Here is a 21517-nt window from a genome sequence, read left to right as displayed (position 1 = left end):
CTCAGCCTGTCAGCTAACCCAGTGCAAAAGTGCAAGATATGCCCCTACATTACAACATGATGAAAATAATAGTGATGGCAATGATGGATGTGCACTGGTCATCCGATAATTTTTTTCATTGTAGTGAGGAAAACATTTTAAACTAGGTCCTTAAGATGTCTCTAAAAGAATCATTCCAGTGCACATCCTTCATTGCCATCAGGATACTTTTCTTGTTAGTGTACAGAGCCATGAACTGCACTTTGAGAATGCCATATATATATAGAGTGTGTGTGTGTGTCATTTGAGGCAGATGCTTGTTCTTCAAGCATCTGCCTCAACTAATAAGGGGAATAGATGTCAGTTTAATGTGGCAAAGTATAAGATTATACATTTTTGGGTGAAAAAGATTATCAGCAGTATACCACATTGGTGGAACCATACTCAAATTGATGAAGCCAAAGACTTCGGAGTGTTAGTAGGGAGTTAAAGTTTAGGGGGGCACATAGCAAAAGTGGCTAAATCTGCTCATCAGATCACTTAGTTATTGAAGAATACTTTGACAAGCAGATTATTGTCACTCTTTATCGAGTCTTGATTAGACTCCATCTTGACTACTGCATGCAGATCTGGGCACCAGGGTTTCTTGGTGGTGGGGAGGAGGTAGAGAGCATCCAGAGGCAAGTGACCAAAATGATAGTTGGTCTATGGAATGAACCTTATGAGAACAGGTTGAAGATTTGTGGGTTACAGAAACTGGTTAGGCAGAAAAGGGATGATATGATTGAGACATTTCAATTACTGAGGGTTTTTTTACCAGATTAATTCAGAAGAAATTTTTCAGAACAGGTGTGGTGGTTGGGGAACACTATTGGCCATCCATGGAAATTGAGCAAGAGTGTAGTTAGCATGGATGTTAGAACTAGGTTTTTTACTTGGAGAGTAAAAATGACTGGAATAAGCTTCCAGAGTCTGTTGTGGGTGCCATGACTGTGAATGAGTTCAAAACAAAGTATGATAGATACTGTGCAAATGCTGAATAGTTCTTGACATGATGTTTAGGCCCTCCCTTGATGAGTCTAAGGACTCCTTGGAGTTGCCCGTAATAATAATAATTACAGCCATATTTCAGGAAAGGCAAGGGTAAGAGATCGGATCCTTGTCTTAGGCACAGCATTTGGGAAGTATAGAGAATTTAGACTTCCTTTGCTAAAATGTGCTTCACAGACTACTTCTTCTTCGCTTCACGGGCATCTACAGATACCGTATGGTCACTCCGATGCTCAGTGATGTGCCACACCAGGCCTTGCCATGTAGTCCTGTTGTTTGCTTTTCTGGTGGCCTCAACTCTCTGAAGATCAGTCACTCCACACACACGCCATCCATCCATCTCATTGATGGTCTACCCTTGCCTCTTTTTCCAGGAACTTTACCTTCTATTACTGTTCTGAGAAGTCCCCCTTTCATCCTTTCTATGTGTCCAAAATATTTTAACTTTCTTCTGTCAATATCCTTAAGAAGCCTTAAAGTTCTGCTGATCTTTTCTAACACCCATTCATTTGTATGCCTTTCAGTATATGATATCCTCAACAGCCTTCTGTAACACCACATCTCAAAAGCAGATATCCGTTTCTTATCTGACTTCTTTAAGTTCCAAGTCTCACATCTATAAGTCGCAGTTGGAAAAACTATTGCATCCAAAATACTCAACTTTGTTTCCATGGATATAGATCCATCCTTCCAGATTTTAGACAGGTCTCTGACTGTTGTTTTAGCCATTCCTAACTTTTTTCTGACGTCTTCTGAACAGCAATTCTTCACGTTAATAATGGATCCCAGGTATTCAAACTTGCTAACTTCCTCAATTCCTTCTCCATTAAGGTACACTTGTTTCTCAAGAGCTTCTCTGTTTGTATTTCCTTTGAGAACCATAATCTTTGTCTTGCTAGGATTGAGTTGAAGTCCTCTGTTATTACTTTGTCAAGAATTAGTCCTAGTTCTTCCATGTCATTACAAAGGAGTACTGTATCATCAGCATACCTCAGATTACTGATCAATCTACCTCCTATCGTAATTCCTGTCCTGAGCTTCACGCATGATGTCCTCTGCATATATACTAAACAAGTGAGGAGAAAGTAAACATCCTTGCCTACCTGTTGCTCCTTATACAAGTTGGTCCATCAACCTGATAGTGTGTTGAGGAAAACCCATTCTTTTCATTACTTCTCACAGTTTCACATGCTCAATACAGTCAAAAGCTTTAAAGTAGTCTAAGAAACACGTTACCAGAGGGAGTCTGAATTCTTTATATTCTCCTATAACACCACATTCTAAAAACAGCAATTTTCAGTCATTTTCAGGTTCCAAGTAACATATCCATAAGTAGCTGCTGAAAAAACAGCTACATTCAAAATCTTATATTCTATATTATAATTCTTCACAGACTACTCAGAAGGTTTAAACTGTGTTTATAATGTGAAATTGTGGGAAGTAATGGGTTTTCTTAACACATTGTCAAGCTGATAGCTAACTTGTAGAGTGAGCAAGCAGCCACAGTAAGAACAGGGGTTGGCTTAACTGATTGGCTTCAGGTAGATGAGGGAGTTAGGGAAGGATGTCAACTATCTCCTCACCTTTTGGTATCTATGCTAGGATATTATGTATGAGCACTGGATGGACTGAAGACAGGAATAAGGATAGTGGTAGATGTGCCAACAGTCTAAGATAGGCTTATAGTAGTTTGTATTGATTGAGAGAGTTGATGAGATCAGCAAGAACAGAGGATTAGACTCAAACTCCAGTAAGACAAAGATTATGGTTCTTAAAGGAAATATAGACAGAGAAGGTCCTGACAAATTGACAAGTATACTTGAAAGGAGAAATAATTGAGCAAGTCAGATAAATAAGCACCTGGAATCTATTATTAATGTGAAGAATTGCTGTTCAGAAGACATTGGAAAAAGATTATGAATAGCTAGAACAATATTCAGAGGTTTCTGTAAAGTTGGTAAGGACAGAAACAATTCTGGGGATTTTGAATGTAGTTGTTTTTTCAGCAGCTACTTATGGATGTGTTACTTGGAACCTGAAAATGTCTGATAGGGAAAGGATTGCTGTTTTTAGAATGTGGTGTTATAGGAGAACTGCTGAGGATCTCATACACCGAAAGATGGACAAATGATTGGGCTCTAGAAAAGATTGGTAGAACCGTAAGACTCCTTAAGAGCAAGAAAGTTGAAATACCTTAGATACATGGAAAGAATTAAAGGAGAACTTGAACTTCTCAAAACAGTAACAGAGGATAAAATTCCTGGAAAAAGAGGAAGTGGTATATCCTCAATGAGATATTTGTTAATTTATTTTTAATGGTATTAATGAGAATACAGACTGATAAGAAAATTTGCTGATATTTCGCTGGTATTATATCCATTATCTTCAAAGCACAAAAACAGATTTTCACGGTATGCGAAACAACAACAATATGGTATATAACAATGGGACTAGTTAGTTAGAAACTAGTCCCATTGTTATACCAGATTCTGATTGCTATTCAGTCTGATGGAATAATATTGGTGAAGATATTTACACACACACACACACACACACACACACACACACACATATATATATATATATTAATTTAATATATATATGAAATTTTGTTAATTCATTCAACTTATATTATTATTATTACCCCAAGACCTCATGGAGTCAAAGACTCATCTGGGAGGTCCTTTTATCACACACACAGACACACAGCTCATTATCCCTTGCCTTGAACACATTCAGACTCCTTGCAGACACCACACTCTCAGGCAGGCAAGGGATTCCAATCATTTACAACTCTGCACGAAAAAAACCTTTCCCTCACTCCTCTACTCATACCCTCTTTATACAGTTTCCCGGGATGACCTCAGGTTCTCCCCCGATCTCCCACCATTTTCTGGAAATTCTCCAGCACTGATCCTATAACAGCCCCTTACTAACTTGTCAGTCTCTATGATATCTCCCTTCTTCCTCCTGTTCACCATACTCTGCAGATTACATCTTCTCAATCTTTCCTCATACTTCACATTCCGGAGGTCAGAAACTACCTTAGTCAATCGTCTTTCAACCCTTTCCAACATCTCTTAATCCTTCTGAAAACCAGGTAATCAAATCTCAGCACAATAGTCCACGTATGGCCTAATCAATGCCACATACAACGGAACAAGAATCTCCCTTCTTCTACGCGTCAGTGTCTTCACAATTTTGGCTGTGTTTCCCCTAAATTTCATATCCTTATCCACTATCACCCCCAGATCTCTTATTTCTTCCACCTCCAACAATATATCCTCACCAAGCATAAATTCTGCATTCCATCTTTGTTTTCCAAATTTTAAAACCTTACATTTTGCAACATTGAACTCACATCCCCATTTCCGTGTCCAATCACTCAATTTATTCAAGTCTTCTTATAAGGCCACAACATCTTCTCTACTCTTCATAGTTTGTACCAACTTTGCATCATCTGCAAACAGCTGAATATCTCCATCCAAATCTTCACTTATATCGTTAATATACAGGTTAAACAGTAATGGCCCAAAACAGACCCCTGAGACACTCCACTAGTGACTTTCCTTTTCCTGGATATCGCTCCCCCACACACAACTTGTTGATACCTATCAGATAGCCAGTCTCCAATCCAATGCACTAATCTAATATCCAACCCTATCTGCTCTAGTTTGATTATCAATTTATCATGAGGTACTCTATCAAAAGCCTTTGCAAAATCTAAGTATATTACTGTATATCCTTCTCCTCTGTTCAAGGAAGCAGTCACTTTATTGTAATAAGTAAGTAGATTACTAAAACATGACTTCTCTTTAGCAAATCCATGCTGTCCATCAAAGATAGTACCATTGTTGTCAACCCAACTTTGGATGCTAGTTCTCACAAGCTTCTCCAACAACTTAACCACAACACCTGACACACAGATAGGCATATGGTTTGATGCTTGAGTTAGATTACCTCCTTTATGAAGTGGCACAATTTTGCACTCCTTAGGGACTTGACTGAGTGCAAGACTCATATTAAAAAAATATGTCAAGATAGGTGTCAACTCCCGGGCACATTCCTTCAGAATACATGGTGATATATTATCAGCTCTCACAGCCTTATTAACATCTAGTTTACTCAACTCCCCATACATCTCTTGCTCACTTACAATCAGTCTCTCCTCCCCATCATCTACTGCTCTCAATCTCTCCATGAAGTCACATTCACAAGATTGAAAGACCTTTATGAATTGCTCATTAAGTATTTCCACCACACCTTCTGCAACAGCTGTCTTTATATCATTTTCTCCTATCAGTGTCATCCTTCCATAATCATTCTTTCTTTTGCTGGATACATATCGAAAGAACTCCTTAGTATTCTCTTTTGGCTTCATTAGCTAACTGCTGTTCATACCTCTCTTTAGCTACCCTCACCAACCAAGTCACCCTCCTTGCCTGGTCTTTATAGCCCTCATGGAATTGGTTATTTCCACTTCTCTTATGCTGCCTCCACAATGTCCTCTTTCTCTGTATCGCATGCTTAATCTCTTTATTCATCCATCTGACCCCTACCTTATTTAACCTTCTCGCCCTTGGAATACACTTAGACATTGCATATACTAGATAGCTTTTGAAAATCCCTCAAGCTGCATTGATCTCTTTTCCAGCTTACTCCTCATTCCATGCTACACCTGCAAGCTGTCTCCTCAGCACTTCATAATACCCCCCCCCCCCTTGTAGTTCCATATATGCCCTTTTCTCACAGAGGTTCTCACACTGCTGGCAACCATCTAGGTAATCACCTGGTGGTCACTCTCACCAATTGGTGAATGATTTGACACCTCATTTATAATTACATCCTCTGATGAGATGACCAAATCATTCACCAATTGGTGAGAGAGTAGTTATCCCTCAAGAAACTCATTTTCTTTACTTCCAGTTGCTATCTCATCATTCCAGTCTATATTGCCATAATTAAAATTGCCCATAATGATGATTACCCTTTTCTTATTTGCTTGACTAATTTGATTATACATTTAATTATCACGACCATCCACATTACCTGGTCTATAACAACATCCAAACAAGTACAGGCAGCCCTCACTTTACGCCTCAGTTCCGTTCCTGAAAAAATGGGCGTAAACCGAATCAGCGTAAAACGAACCCAATTTTAATGGGAGGTATGAAGTTATGTTCTGTGCAGTCAAAAAATATGCACATGAAGTATGTGTATGTTATTATATTTAAAGCTTTGATAATGCATACATATATATTTGTTAAAATAAAATTATTAATAACGAAAACAAAACAAAATTGTATACAAAAAATCTGAAACTTTGAAAAGATATTACATATTTCTATGTTGAAGTTCCTGGTTTCGGATCACCTACATTTTTTTTTAAAAAAAGTATCCAGTGTTAACTACTATATTTTCTTTTTCTTTGTTTAAGAAGTTCAGTGTAAGGTTGAATAGATGCGATTGCACTCCTTTTTTAAGTTTGCACTCTGTTCCCAATCGTGGTCAATTTCACAGAGTTCGTCAGTCAATGTCTCTATGCTTGCAAGGATATGCTGTAAATCGTCCGTTTTCATATCTCTCAGAGGACCTTCTTCGTTTTTCTTTCTCCTCCTTTGGATGTTGACTTAATTATTCGGCTAATTCTTTTAAGTCTTCATTGGAAAGCGGTTTATTATGGCTCTCTTAGACTTCTGTCACATCTTCAGCTGTAATATCGTACAATTCCACCTCTCGCGCAAGCTTTGTAACATTTTCAATAACATTCTCTTCTTGCTCTAATTCCTCGAAGTCGTGCATAAATGCTGGAAGAAGTTTTCGCCATGCTCCTTTTAAACACTTTGCTGACACGTCGTTCCAAGCTGCTCGATGTTGTTAATGCCCTTCAGAATATCAAATGACTGCCAATAGTCTTTAATAGTTTTTCCTGAAGTGTCCAAGACGCTTACCATTTCCATAAATGTTATACGGAGGTAATAGGCTTTGAAGATTAATATAATCCCCTGATCCATCGGTTGCAAAAGCGATATTTGTTGGGGCATGTAAACAACCTTGACATTTAATCGTGTTCTTACTTCAGCAAGGTTTTGAGGATGTCCACGGGCATTATCCAAGAGAAGCAATGCCTTGGCTGGCAAATCATTTTCTTTACAGAAGTGAAGCACGTAGGACAAAAGTAATTTGTGTACCAATCTATTAAAACATCTTGTGTAACCCAAGCTTTCTTGTTCCATTTCCAATAGACTGGCAGCATGGCTTTTAGACCCTTGAAGGCACGTGGTGTCTGTGAATGGTACACCAACATTGGTTTAAGCTTCAAAGTTCCAGAGACATTTGCACCCAACAAAAGCGTAAGTCTATCTTTTGCAGCTTTAAAACCTGGAGCGGAACGTTCTTCACAGGAAATGAAGGTGCGTGATGGCAATTTTTTCCAGTAGAGCCCAGTCTCATCAACATTAAAAATGAGATCAGAAGAATAACTTCCTTGTTCTACACAGTCTTGAAATTCTTTAGGAAAAGCAGCCGCTGCCGCAACATCTGCACTTGCCGCCTCACCACATAATTTAACACTGTGGCACTTATTTTGAGACTTAAATCTCATGAACCAGCCTTTGCTTCCTAAAAATGTTTCTTCACCTCCATCTGTCTTTTTAAGATCCTCAAAAATTGTTTTTGCTTTCTCAGTTATAATAGCTTGCGTCAGAGGAATATTTTTCTGAAACAAGTCATCCACTTATAATGATAATAATTTTTCCATGTTTCATGAAGTTTACCCTTGCTGTAACGTACATGTTTTGCATTTAGTGCTGCTGTAGATTGTTGCACAGACTGCTTTATTCTATCTGCATTTTTCATAATTGTAGTAACAGTCTTCTTTTCAAGTGTGATTGATTTCCGCACCTTCTTAACACCAAGTTCTGCTAATTTTTCTGCACTTCTATTATCAGGCATGGTATGTAATTACGTACTTTATCAATTTAAATACGTATGTATGTAAAAAAAAATAAATAGAACAATTAGGTAGATTCAATTAAAAGTAGGTTTCATACATATACGTCGTAGTAAACGACTTGCATCACATCGTTTACTATGCTCAGTAAACACTCAAAAGCTCAGTAAACACTCAAACACTAGAGTGCCTGCTAGCATCATTTCTCAGTCAACCACACTATAGTAAGAAAGCACGCGCAAGCAACTGGCATTATTGTGAATTGGCGTAAACCGAAGGCTGCCTGTATTCGATTCCATTCACCTCTATCTCACACCATACTGCCTCAAAACCACTGGCACTATTTCCCTCTTGCATCTCAGCATTCTATGGACATAATCTTTCTCTATCATCAATAGCACTTCCCCTCCCTTTTTATCCCTTCTATCCTCACGAAACACATCATACCCTTCCATCTCTATTCCTGTCAGGATATCGTCCTCTTCCAACCATGTCTCACTTATTCCGACAATCTTTGGTTGAACAGACGCAATTAATGCAATCATTTCATCTGCCTTGTTTCTTATACTTCTAGCATTTGTATACAAACACAACAGCTCATTTCTGGATCTACAGCTAGTTCCACTGATACCACTCACTCAATGTGATCTCTCCATGCTCAACTGGGGCCATTTCCCTTTCTACTTATTCATTTTAAAACCCTTTTCAATTCCAACTGTTTCCTCTTGATCCCAGGTCATCTCATTTCTTTCTTGTCTACACATGCACTCACTTCCTCTTGGAGCATCCACCTTTCTCACGCAGTGTACACCTGCTATGTCAAAAGAATCTCAGGTTTAGCTTAAAAAAATTCAATAGCTGAATTCTGTTACTATTTTATATTTTTCTTAAAGAGATTTTTAATATGAATCCCACTCACAAAACACCTATTGTAACATGGGTAGGTTAAATAAGGATTAAATAATACAGAAACCCTGGTCTCCAGATCATAACATGCATTTTTTTCATGACAAGCTTAGTGCAGGACAACTGGTCTTATGCTGGCAACAAAAATTGTCTTCCACCTAAATACTTTAACAAACATTTATATCATGATGGCATTTGAATCCTCAGTTACACTTGTTTGCACTTTAACTTACAGTTTGCACTGTAAGTTAAAGTGCAAACACTCTATCCATTCAGCCAAGTATATGAGATAAGATATTTATAAGATCTTTGAAATGTCAGATGTTTGTATCTAATAAAGTATTGCCCTCTAGCACTTCCTCTCCTTCTGCTTCAGTAGAAATTTTATTCCTACTCTTACTCCAGTAGGCACTTTTATATCCTATATCCTATCTTTTATTTTGTTCACATTTACTTTTTGTTTTACTTTTACTGATACTACCTTGGTCATTCTTCTCTGGACACCTTCTATTTTATCCTCATCCCCTTTGAAAGCCAAGTGGCAATTTATAGAAAGGCAGCTCCTTGAAAAAGCAATTCATCAAATGACAATTAATCAAAAACATAAGTTATTGAAAGGCAATTCATCGATACTACAAATCATCGAAAAATGAATTATGAGTCATGTGAAGTGAAGTGTATTTATCAAAAAGAAATGTGCAGTTTTGGGTGGATTAACTTGTGATGTAGTTGAAGTGTAGCATGATATCCCCTTTATATGTGTTACGTAGACATGTGTGGCAATTTTGTTACAATTTTTTTTTTTTTTTGAGGGATATTCTTTTCGGTTAGTATGTGTATTTTATGGGTGTTTTACACAATCTGGAAAAGATTATGTAAAAAATCTTAATTATTATTATAATTATTATTTGGACAGGGAAGATGCATATACAGTGGTGTACTTGGATTTTGCAAAGGCTTTTGATAGACTGCCACACAACAAGCTGTTAAATAAATTGAAACAGATGGGATTGGATAGCAGACTTCTGAGTTGGATCAGTGACTGGCTGTCGGATAGGTATCAGAAAGTTGTATATGTCAGTGCAGTATCCTGAAGAGGAAGGTCACTAGTGGTGTATCTCAGAGATCAATTTTGGGACCATTGCTGTTCAATTTGTATATTAATGATATTGGGATGGGTTTAACTAGTGATATGCAGCTGTTTGCAGATGATGCAAAATTGGGAAAAGCAATACAGAGTCAAGCAGATATTGTGGCTTTACAGGAGGACTTAATAGATTGCATGAATGGACAGGTAAGTGGAACTGTCAGTTCAATGTTGCAAAGTGTATGGTTGTGAAATTTGGTAAGCAGTGATGGGATGCAAAGTATACACTTGGTGGGGAAACTTTGAAGGAGGTAGAGGAAATAAGAGATCTGGGAGTGGTGGACAAGAACTGAAATTCAGGGGCCACATTGCACAAGTTGTGAAGATGTCACATCAGATAATGGCAATGATGTGGAGGACCCTGACATGCAGAAATAAAGAGTATGATGCCATTGTATAAGGCCTTGATCAGGCCTCATATGGATTATTGTACACAGATTTGGTTGCTGGGTTTCATGGTGATGAGGATATGTTAGAGAGGATCCAAAGAAGATTCACAAAGGTGGTCAGCTGTCGTTGGAATGTGGAGTGCTAGGACAGATTGAGAGAATGTAAATTGCAAAGCCTCGTGAATAGGAGGAGGGATATGATTAAGTCATATGAGCTAGTCAGAAGTTATCAGGTTTACATAGAGGAGATTTTGCATAGAATGGTTGAGGGATGTAGAACAAGAGGCTATCACTTAAAATTGTATAAGGTGGGTGTTGAGCAGAGAAGTAGGTTCTTTACATGGAGAGTGGTTGGTGGAATGCATTGCCTTAGTGTGTTGTGAATGTAGACACATTGAATCAGTTTAAGGCATGGCTGGATTAGCATTGTGTGCGATAGTGTGCACCTGCCACAATGAATCTCTGACTCCATGGAGGTCAAATGTTAATAATAATTTCCTCCTTATCCTCCTCTCTCCTCAACCAAATGGTTGGCAGGATAGCAATGCTATTTTACTAGGGAATAATTAGAGAACAAGATGGTTTCCCATTGTCTTCCTTATCCAGTAAGTGTGTAAGTGTTTTATGTGTGTAGATATGTGTGTTCATGAGGACTAGTTTGCAGCATAAAATGCCGAAGTTTCTGGGAGTCAAAACCCAGCCATCTTCATATGAGACCAGATAACTCACCTTCATTTGACGGTGAATTATCACATCATGCATGGGATTCTAGCTCAGGCCTTTATAACTAAAGTGCTTTGTTTATACTGACTGAACTATGGAGGCGCCATTATTATTAGTAGTAATAGTAGTATTAGTATGTGACATCCACACACACACATACACACCAATTATATATGATGAATTTTACTCTGATTTGGTATTTGAACCTTTTACAAAAATTTGTCAAACCGTTCTAGTTTTCAGTTCAATTATATTCTGGAGTGCAAAGGGACAACATGTCAAAATTATATATTGCAATAACTCTCTCTGACTTAGTGGAATACATGCAAATGTCGGATTTTGTAAAATTCATAAGGAGTCTGTGGTTCAGTTTTAGTTCTAACAGGATCACTTTTATTAGAAGTTTTGATAAAGAAGTTTGGAAATGATATTAATAATTCTGCTTTAGCTGGATGAAATTTAATGAATTTTTATAGTTATGATCTATATTAAAATTTGTCAGTTTTGATTTCATTCTGATCATTGTTGCTGTGAAAAAATTAGATAAAACGAACTTTTTTGTCTAGAGATAAATCACTATCTACACAATGAAGTAGCAGGTACACTTACAGAATAATGTTGTAAAAAACAACAAAATAATTATAACATCTTAATGACCATTTACATATGTTGTCTACATCTTGGGTGACGTTAGGTATTCTTACGCGAACACTTTAAAACAATAGTTTTAAAGTGTTCAAGTTTCAAGTCCTCTGAGAGAAGGAAGAATTTTGTTGCTGCGGTATGACAGAGAGGAGTTTAGAAGGAGGGCCATAATCACAAATGACATTATGCGCAGGTTATGCAGATGGTGTGGTGTGGAATTCGTGGACATGTGGAATGAGTTTGATGGGCGAAAGGACTTATACAAGATGGATGGCCTGCATTTGAATGGACTTGGTGTGCGAAGACTGGAAAAAGTGTTGCTGAATGAAGTGAAAATGGATGTGCAGAACCAGGGAAACTAGAGCTACCAAGGATAGGGGGAGTGGATATGCAGACATCAGTGAGACAGTTGAGTGTAAAAATGTATACAATGTACCTGAGCCAGCACTAAGGACAAAAAATGGGAATGGGACATTTAGAATAATGCATCAAGATAGGGGTGGGACAAAGGGATTACTGCATTTCATGTATACTAATGCCAGGAGTATTAGGAACAAGAAGGAAGAATTTTTGGCTTCGATTGGCTCTTCCTGGCCACAGGTTATTGGCATTAGTGAAACATGGCTGATGGAAGATGATATAGTTAGTGGGATAGAATGTATAGGTTATAGTGTGTTTAGGAGGAACAGAGAATAAAATGGGAGAAGAGGTGTTATTGATGATAGCTGATGAACTGCAGCCCAGGAGAATTGAAGTTGTATTGCAGGATAGTGAAAGGAGCTCATTTGAGGCTATTTGGTGTGAGATTGAGACTGGCAGAATAAAATATACAGTTGGATGCTGCTATAGACCAGGTGATGGAATAGATGGTGGAGATAGTATGCATAAACAAATTGATGAAATGAGTGGAAGGAGGATAATTATTATGGGGGATTTTAATTATGGTAACATTGATTGGAAGGAGGAGAGGACACATGTGAGGAAGGAAATGGATTTTATTCAATTATTAAGGGATAACTATCTGAGACAGCATGTAATTGAAAATACTAGGGGTGTGAGAGTGCTTGACCTGGTAATAGCATCTCACAATTTGACTGTAATGAATATGACCATGTTGCCACCTATTGGTGAGAGTGATCATAAGGTCTTGACCTGGGAGGTGGCTAAAGGTGTGGAATTTTTGATTAACACAGGGTATATGTGGAATTACCGTGCTGGCAAGTATGACAAGCTTAGGAGATTGCTTGGATCAGTGCCATGGCATGTACAACTGCAAGGGCTGGACGTCGATAAAGCATGGGAAGTGGTCAAGGAGCATTTACAGGAGGTTATGGCTGATTGTATACCTAGGGTCCGAATAGTAAAACAAGTGGGGGTTTAAATGGATGAATAACACCATTAAGCTTGAGCTGCAAAAAAAGAAACACCTGTGGAGGGAATTTAAAGAAAGGGGTGACCTGCAGGCACACGAACGGTATAAAGTGCAGGCCAGAAGGGTAACGAGTGTGGTAAAAACAGCAGAAGCCGATTATGAAAGGAAACATACTATGCAAGCAAAAGAGAATCCCAAACAGTTCTTTCAATATGCTACAAGCAAGAAAAAAACTGTACATGGCAAAATGATTTTAAGGAATGATGATGGTAAGAAGGTCACTGAACCAGTCGATATAGTGGAGTTACTGAGCGTGCACTTTGCAAAAGTATATCATCCAGGTGTTGACGTTGAAAAAATGAAGGAACCATTAGTTTATATGGGAATTGTGATGAATGAAGTGGAGGTGAATAGTCTATTACAGAACCTTAATGTGAATACATCTGTGGGATTGGATGGTATACCGGCATGGGTCTTGCGTGAAGCGGCTAAAGAATTATCATTGCACTTGACCATGTTGTTTAATCTGAGTCTCGGGTCTGGTTTAGTCCCGACGGCATGGAAAGAGGGGAAAATAGTTTCACTGCATAAAGTAGGATCCAAGACTATGGTTGAAAATTACCGACTGATCAGCATATCAGGAATCGTTGTCAAGGTCTTGGAGAAAGTAGTCAAGAGAAAAATACAGGAATGGATTGATGAAAACGAGATACTGTACAGGGGACAGCATGGCTTTGTAAAGGGTAGATCATACCTGAGTAACTTGCTCAAGTTTTATAACAAGGTGATGGCTGAACTGGATAAGGGAAATGGGTTTACAGGGATACTGCTGGACCTGGCAAAGGCGTTTGACAGGATACCACATAGAATTCTAATCCGTAAATTACAACATATGAGAATGGATATAGGGTTGGTGAGATGGATTAGGTGGGTGGTTGATGGAGAGATATCAAAGAGTGGTTTATTCAGGAGTGGAGTCCAAAAGATGGCCTGTGACTAGTGGGGTGCCGCAGGGTTCTGTTCTTGGACCACTGCTGTTTAATCTGTTCATTAACGATATAGGGAAGGATCTAAGTGGAACAGTTCATTTGTTCGCTGATGATGCAAAATTGGGGAGGGCGATAGTGAATGCAGAAGATGTCAAAGTCTTGCAGGATGACTTAGATAGATTGGAGTTCTGTGCTAAGGAGAATGGATGTCAATTTAATGTGACAAAATGTAAGGTTATGCATTTTGGGATGAAAAGATTAGCAGCAGTATACCACGTGGGTGGAACTGTACTCCAAGAGATTGATGAGGCCAGGGACTTGGGAGTGTTGGTGGATAGGGAGATGAAGTTTAGGGGGCACATTGCGAAAGTAGCTAAATCAGCTCATCAACTCACTTGGTTGTTGAAAAATACCTTAACAAGCAGAGACAAGCAAGTTATTGTACCTCTGTACCGAGCCTTGATAAGACCACATCTTGACTACTGTGCCCAGATTTGGTCACCTCGGTTCCTTCTTGATGTGGAGGAGGTGGAGAGGATCCAGAGGCGAGTGACTAAGATGATAGCAGGTCTATGGAATGAACCATATGAGAACTGGTTGAAGATTTGTGGGTTGCAGAAACTGGTTGATAGGCAGAAAAGGGGAGATATGATTAAGACATTCAAATTGCTAAAAGGATTCTATAAGATTAATTCAGAGGATATTTTTGAGATCAGGACTGGTGGTGGGAGAACTAGGGGATGCCTATGGAAGCTGGGCAAGCATGTGGTTAGCAGTGGTGTTAGAGCTGGGTTCTTAACTTTTAGAGTGGTAAATGAGTGGAATAAGCTGCCAGAGTCTGTTGTGGGTGCTATGACAGTGAGCGAGTTCAAGACAAGGTATGATAGATACTGTAAGAATGTCATATAGTTGTGTGGACATGATGTTTAGGGCCTCCTTCAATGAGTCTAGGGATTCCCTGGAGTAGCCCGAAAATAATAATAATAATAATAGTTTTTACGAAAATTCACCTTTCAATGAATTATGAAAGAATTCATTGAAAAATTATCAGTGAATTTTTTTTGATGCATTTGTGACAAATTGTCATGTGATAAACTGTTGTTCAACAAATTGCTTTTCCAATAAATTGCTTTTTCAGTGAATTGCCATTCATTAAATTGTTGTTTGATTAATTATTATTTTGACGAATTGCTTTTCGATGAACTTTCATGGATCCTGGTAATCCAATTTTCAAGATAACCTCCCACAAATTTAACTCTGCATCCTATCCCATCATTGCATTCTGGATTTCAAATCTTACACTTTGCAACCCCTAACTGGTAGCACATTCACTTGCCCACTCAGACAGTCTGTTCAAATTCTCCTGAGAGTAATTCTGCCCTGCTTAGTTTCCCCAACCTGGTATTATTTGCAAACAAAGGTATTTAATTTTCTTTTCATTATCTTATTTTTGAAAAAATTAACACATATAGAGTTTTTCAGGAATGTGATTCCTACAAAAAAAGAAGAATCCTGTCATATTTCAAAGCCCTACTGTATTTTAAAATGCTGCATCACACATCAACATTTTCTGTTTCAGATGGCACATTTCATTTATTATTCTGAAGTCTATTATTGTGATAAGAAGATAAAGCATTACTGGATTTAAATTTAAAAAAAAAGTATTTTTATATATTTGAATTATATTATTATATATAAAAATTCCCTATTCACAGGCATACTCAATTTACTTTGAAAGGTATACTTTTATACAGATCTCATGGATGCTCTATCTGATCCAAGAGCTTTTCTGTCTGCCCAAGAGAAACGTTTAGTTCAGATGAGAGCAATGGGTATAGAGGAGGCTGATATTCAAACAAAAGATCTACATTTGGGAGGTAACAATTCTATTACAAAGAAAGATGATGATAAAAGAGGTATTGGGACCTTTTAAAAATTACTAAATATGCTTATTTCAAACATTGATTTGCACAGTTATTTAAATTATAATTAATAGAAATTAGTGAACTGCTATGTTTTCTCATTATAACCTCAGATACTCATTTTTTTTTAAAAAACTTTTGTTTAAAATGAATGATTCTATAGATTTAGCCCACTAACAGATCTGAATATGATCTCCTTGGTAGACTATCCCCCCCCCCTCCCCATAACATTTTGTCTGTAAATAGAAGTTATGTTTACCTACTTTCAAATAGACTTACATGCAAAAAATGTTTGAAATGACTCATACATATTATATGAAAATTTGGTTTGTGTTTGTGGAGGTGGGGGGGGGGGGAGATGAAATGCTTTAGTTGTGGAGAAACAAACAAACAAAAAAAATGCACAGATAAAATTGAAGATTTTTTTTTAATGAAATGGCATTTTACATCCAAGTTTCAAAAATATTTTTACATAGGGTTACATAAATATCATTTTGTACCAAGCACTGACAGCTTTCAAGAAGAAATGAATCTTCTCTGCTGATTACTGCCATGACAATGTGCTTGGATTACATTTAATTACTCCAAAAAAGGAGTGGTTCATAACTGACATACTCATATCTTGATCAGCAGAATCTCTGTACAACACAGCTATTTATTAAATACCACTATATCTTTATTGTTTATTACCTGTTGTTGAATGGAAAAAATGTTTTTAAACTTTGTCCTTGTTTGATTTACTGATTATCCAATTAACATTTCATACTGATATGAAACTTACATGATATTTGCTTGCGCATTTCTCTAATAGCAGAACAAATTATTACAATTTGATGTAACATGGGGTTAAAGGGCTTAGTTTTAAGATATATTCTTTCTTGGCTTTATATCAGTTGCTTTAATATCATTTTTGTTGTAGGTGTTTATCAGAACTATCCCCCCCCCCCTCGTATATGAAATAGGAATGACAAACATGAAAAGACATGGTTTGTATATACACGTACCTGCCCATATAGCTAATGGAGTAATGTTAGCCTTGTCAGAAAATAATAGTAAATAAGTAAAACAGACCATAAACAGATAGTAGCTATCAGGAAAAAATAAATAAAATGGAAAATAAATTAATTGACCTCCATAAGTATATTCAAAACATTTTGAAGTTCTTCCAGTAGTGTGTATTTTATTTTTGTGTTCCATTTACTTTTGTAATAAATTTTTGACAGTGCTCAGTTCTATTGTGGTCACACTTCTGTCCCTGGTTTTTCTTGAGATCTCTTCTGTAATAAACTTCAGTTCCACACAAAAATAAATATGAAAATACACTATCATCTTTGAAACTGCAGGGAAATTGATGTGACCTGCAGTATGCAAATTTTGTGCCCAATAAAGGAAATTACCAGTACTCAAAAATAATTTTGATCTTGCTTACAAGGATGAATACATAGAAAGAGGGGCATGATATTGGATATATATGAATCGATATCTATAAGTGTTATTGCACAGCAGCATTCCTAAATCCACAATTGACATTGTAAAATGAAAGCCCACTGGAGTTGGGCAATAGTATTGAGAGGAGGTGTGCTGCTTTTCCTGGTTTGGGGATTAAAATTACATCAACTACTCTCCACCATTATGCTGGGAAGTAGTGATATCTTAATATTGCATTAATAATAGCAACAGTATACATTATAGCTTTTATGTGATGGGTATTTGATGATTTCATGTATCTCAGCTGGAGATATCAGTTGGATGGGATTTACATGCTCTGTGCATTTTAGCATACACCATACCCAGGTGTGTACCTTTATGATGAAGTCTAGATCTGCATGGATGTAGTTTGAATTATGCTGCTTTTCTAGGCTATTGGTTAAAATTTCAACTTTGTCTATGTCATGGCAAACCAGACCATGTTCACCACAGTTGGTGGGAAGGGATCATGTCTATGCGTAGAGCTTTGGTCATTTTCCAGAGCATCTTGTCCTCTGTGTTTAAGGACTGATATTTTGTCTTCTACTGTTGATTTTTATAGTTTTTAAATGTATATATATCAAATTTCCTTTGTAGCCCTATTGAGCACTTACCAGTGTTCTGAGGCCAGCATTTTGTGGTATTGCATCTGGCTGTGTTCTTTTTGCAGATCAAGTTTTTAATCACATCTAGAAGTCAGTTGAAGTTTGTTCATGGCACATCTGTGGTGGCAGCTCTTAATGCAATTATCTACTTTTCTAAGCTTGAAACGGAAGTGTTGATTTTTTCCCTTTAAGTCGATGGTTAGAACTGGATCAAACAGACTTGTGTAAAGCACTCATTAGCTTTTTCCATTTGACAGTTGGGACCCAGTCTGGGATATTTTTGTGTTTTGAGTAAAACTGGGTCACGGCCAGAGTTAATATGATCCGTTACACTTATTTGGTATTCATGTACAAGCTTTTGTAATATCACAGTCTGCAGCAGCAAATTCATCAAGAGTTCTATTCTTTTTGATTTGTAGTTCTGTTCCAGACTGTGTGTGTTTAACATTCAGTTCTCCTGCTACTAGCACTACTCTACAATTACAGTTGTCTGTTTAAATTTAACCAATAGCTGTTATTTTGGAAAGTTATATATGTAGTATATTTTCAGTAGCCCTGCGTTTGCAGCTTGAACCTCCATCCCTAGGATTTCTATATTGGTAATGGCAGGATTTACAATTTTGTTATGCTCTGTATTGAGCTTGACAAAGATAAGCCATGCTTCCTCACTTGGTGTTGGGCCTGTCATAGCAGTATACAACATAGTTTCTAAGTCTTAGGTTGTTGACTGGTCAGAGGTGTGTTTCCATTTACAAGGTTTATGTCAGCACTCTAATTTGTTGTAAATTCATGTAGTTCATGCATTTTGTTTCCTAGACAGTTGGCATTCCAGAACACATTCTGTAAAGTTTAGCCACTTGCATTTGTTAACCATTGACTAGTGCAATAAGGATAGTTTGTGTATGTCTCACCACAAACTTGTTTGTTGAATCTTGGCTGGGGTTTGCTTTGCTGAACTTGATTAACATCCCACCCAGAGTGGCTACTGTGATTATAGCTTTGCTTAGCTCTGGTTTTGATTTTTTGCATGAAGCCATTGCCTGGTTTTTTCTTTGCATTTAATGCAGTGGAAATTGACCTTGCAGCAGCATTAAGTGAATTTTTGACAACATTGACATTGTCTGTTTGTCAAACCTTCTGTCAATGATTCTAGTTTTATAGCCAGTTTGCAGATTGCTTTTAGGTCATAATCTCTCAGTATTGTTTGCTGATTTCCACTAGGAAAAAAGGCATTGGTCATTTTTATTATTATAATTATTATTATTCAGGCCTCCATGGAGTCAAAAGACTCATCACGGGAGGTCCTTCTTAGGAAACACAAAGTCTATCATACCACTCCTTGAACTCATTGACCATTCTTTCTCTCACCACTCTATCAGGCAATGCATTCCACAGTTCAACTACCCTCCATGCAAAGAAACCACTCCTTACCCTCTTGCTCACAGCTTCCTTTTGTAACTTCCAGGAATGGCACCTTGTTATCACTCCTTCCCTCTGTTCCACCAAGCGAAAGAACTCTCCAGTGTCAATCCTGTAACTGCTTCTCAACAGTTTAAAAGTCTCAATCATATCACCTCTCCTTCTTCTATCTACTAAACTCTGCAGTCTACATTCTCTCAGCTCATCCTCATAACTAACATTGTACAGTCGTGAAACCATCTTTTACCTGCCTCTGTACCCTTTCCACAGTTAGTTTATCCCCTTCAAATCCTATGGACCAAATTTGAGAACAATAGTCTAGGTGTGGTCTGATCAGGGTCTTATACAATGGAACGATAACTCTTATTTCTGCAGGTCAGCGTCCTTCTCATTATTGCAGCAATCCTCTGGGTTACCTTCATCACCTTTTCAATATGTTCCCTGAATTTCAGTTTTCTATCAATCATCGCCCCCAGATCTCTTGTCTCCTCTACTTTCTCCATTGCAGCTCCTCCAAATGAGTATGCAGTCTCCCATCGATATATCTCAAACTTCAAAACTTTACATTTTGCTGCATTAAACCGACATCCCCATATTTATCCTCCATATTTATATATATTTATCTGCTTGGAACATGCAGCTAACTTTAATTGGGTTTAGCCTACAGTTTTGGATGTTTCTTGTGACTTCTTCATTGGTTATGGATTCTGTTATACTGAGTAGTTATTGACTCCTTCATAAAAAGTTCTGAATTGTGCAAACCCCTCACTCAAACTCTAGGCTTTCCAACTAGGGATCACCATTTAAAGTTGGTAAATTCTAATTTAAGAGAAGACAATGAAATAGAAATAGAAAAGAGAAAATGTAGTAACTAGCAGATACTTATCTCTAGAGAAGTCTTGAACATGAAGTCACTGAAGCAGTTTCAGGAAAATAGTTGAAAAACAAAATTTGATAATATCAGAAATGACAATATCTCCAAAAATGTATGTGCCCTCCAAATGGGAAAAAGGAATGGCAGACATATTAATAGAATGCAAAAATATAGTTGATTTTAAAAAATGGAAAAACAGAAACCAAGTCTATTGCTTGCTTGAATGTTAGAAAGATCAACTGCAATAAACATTATCACAACAGGTTTTTGACATATAAGATTTAAAAAGAAGTCTTTCTTATGGAATTATTGTCTGTGGATAATTTATATAAATTCACTCTTCATTATGAAGGTAAAAGCTAAGGCATGGGACCAGAAAGTGTTAAAAACTCTGGAGAGAATATGTCTGTTGTGTAGTGAAGGAAAAAACATACCTTTCAAGACAAATGGCTCAGGGAATTCAAGTGTTGCATAATGAAGATGATTTCATTTTGTAATGTATGCAAAAAATATCCTTATCTCCTGAGAGTAACTCTAGATTACTACAAGATATATGCAGGTCTTTCTTAGTGGAGACATTCATGAGACATCCAATTCTCCAAAAATGTCATGATATGGCCAAAAATCACATGGAAAAACAAATCTAGCTGCCTGTCAAAGAAAGTTGGATTCTAAATTAATACCTCAAATGCTTTTTAATACAGCCTATTTATAGCTAAATTCAGTAAACCATTTACTGACTTCAAAAACTCAATGGCCTTGCATATAGATACACTTTATGGCTTATTCCAGCAGAATGAGCCTTCTTCTGGATGCTTCTATAGATATCTCAGATGAGGAAGAATGTGTCCTTTATATAATATAAGATGCATAGATAATAAAAAATAATGAGACATATAGATAATAGATAAATAAAAATTGGAAAGTGAAAGAGGTATTTGTTTTCCATAATTTCTCCCCAAACTCGCCAAACATGGCAAAATAGCTATGCTTTGAAGTAGCCATACTTTTACTGCAGTTTTACATTAAAATGTTTGAGTATGCTCCCCAAGTGATTTACATTCATAACAATTGTCTT

The 21517-nt window shown here is 37.2% G+C and overlaps 1 protein-coding gene across 1 annotated transcript in view; it reads left to right on the top strand.

Annotated features, from left to right (window-relative positions):
• The window catches only part of LOC150101406 (1-phosphatidylinositol 4,5-bisphosphate phosphodiesterase-like), a 675244-nt gene that overhangs the window by 552120 nt on the left and 101607 nt on the right, over window positions 1-21517 (top strand). The window contains exon 24 of the mRNA XM_090400793.1: window positions 15907-16068. Within this exon, the coding sequence (XP_090256919.1) occupies window positions 15907-16068 (162 nt within the window). The remainder of the gene's footprint in view (window positions 1-15906; window positions 16069-21517) is intronic.

The sequence above is a fragment of the Typopeltis vanoorti genome, chromosome 11 (genome assembly GCF_054136105.1).
Source record: "Typopeltis vanoorti isolate ZY-2024b chromosome 11, IOZ_Tvanoo_1.0, whole genome shotgun sequence".
In the NCBI taxonomy this organism is placed as follows: domain Eukaryota; kingdom Metazoa; phylum Arthropoda; class Arachnida; order Uropygi; family Thelyphonidae; genus Typopeltis; species Typopeltis vanoorti.
This window is presented reverse-complemented; position numbering and strand designations above follow the sequence as displayed.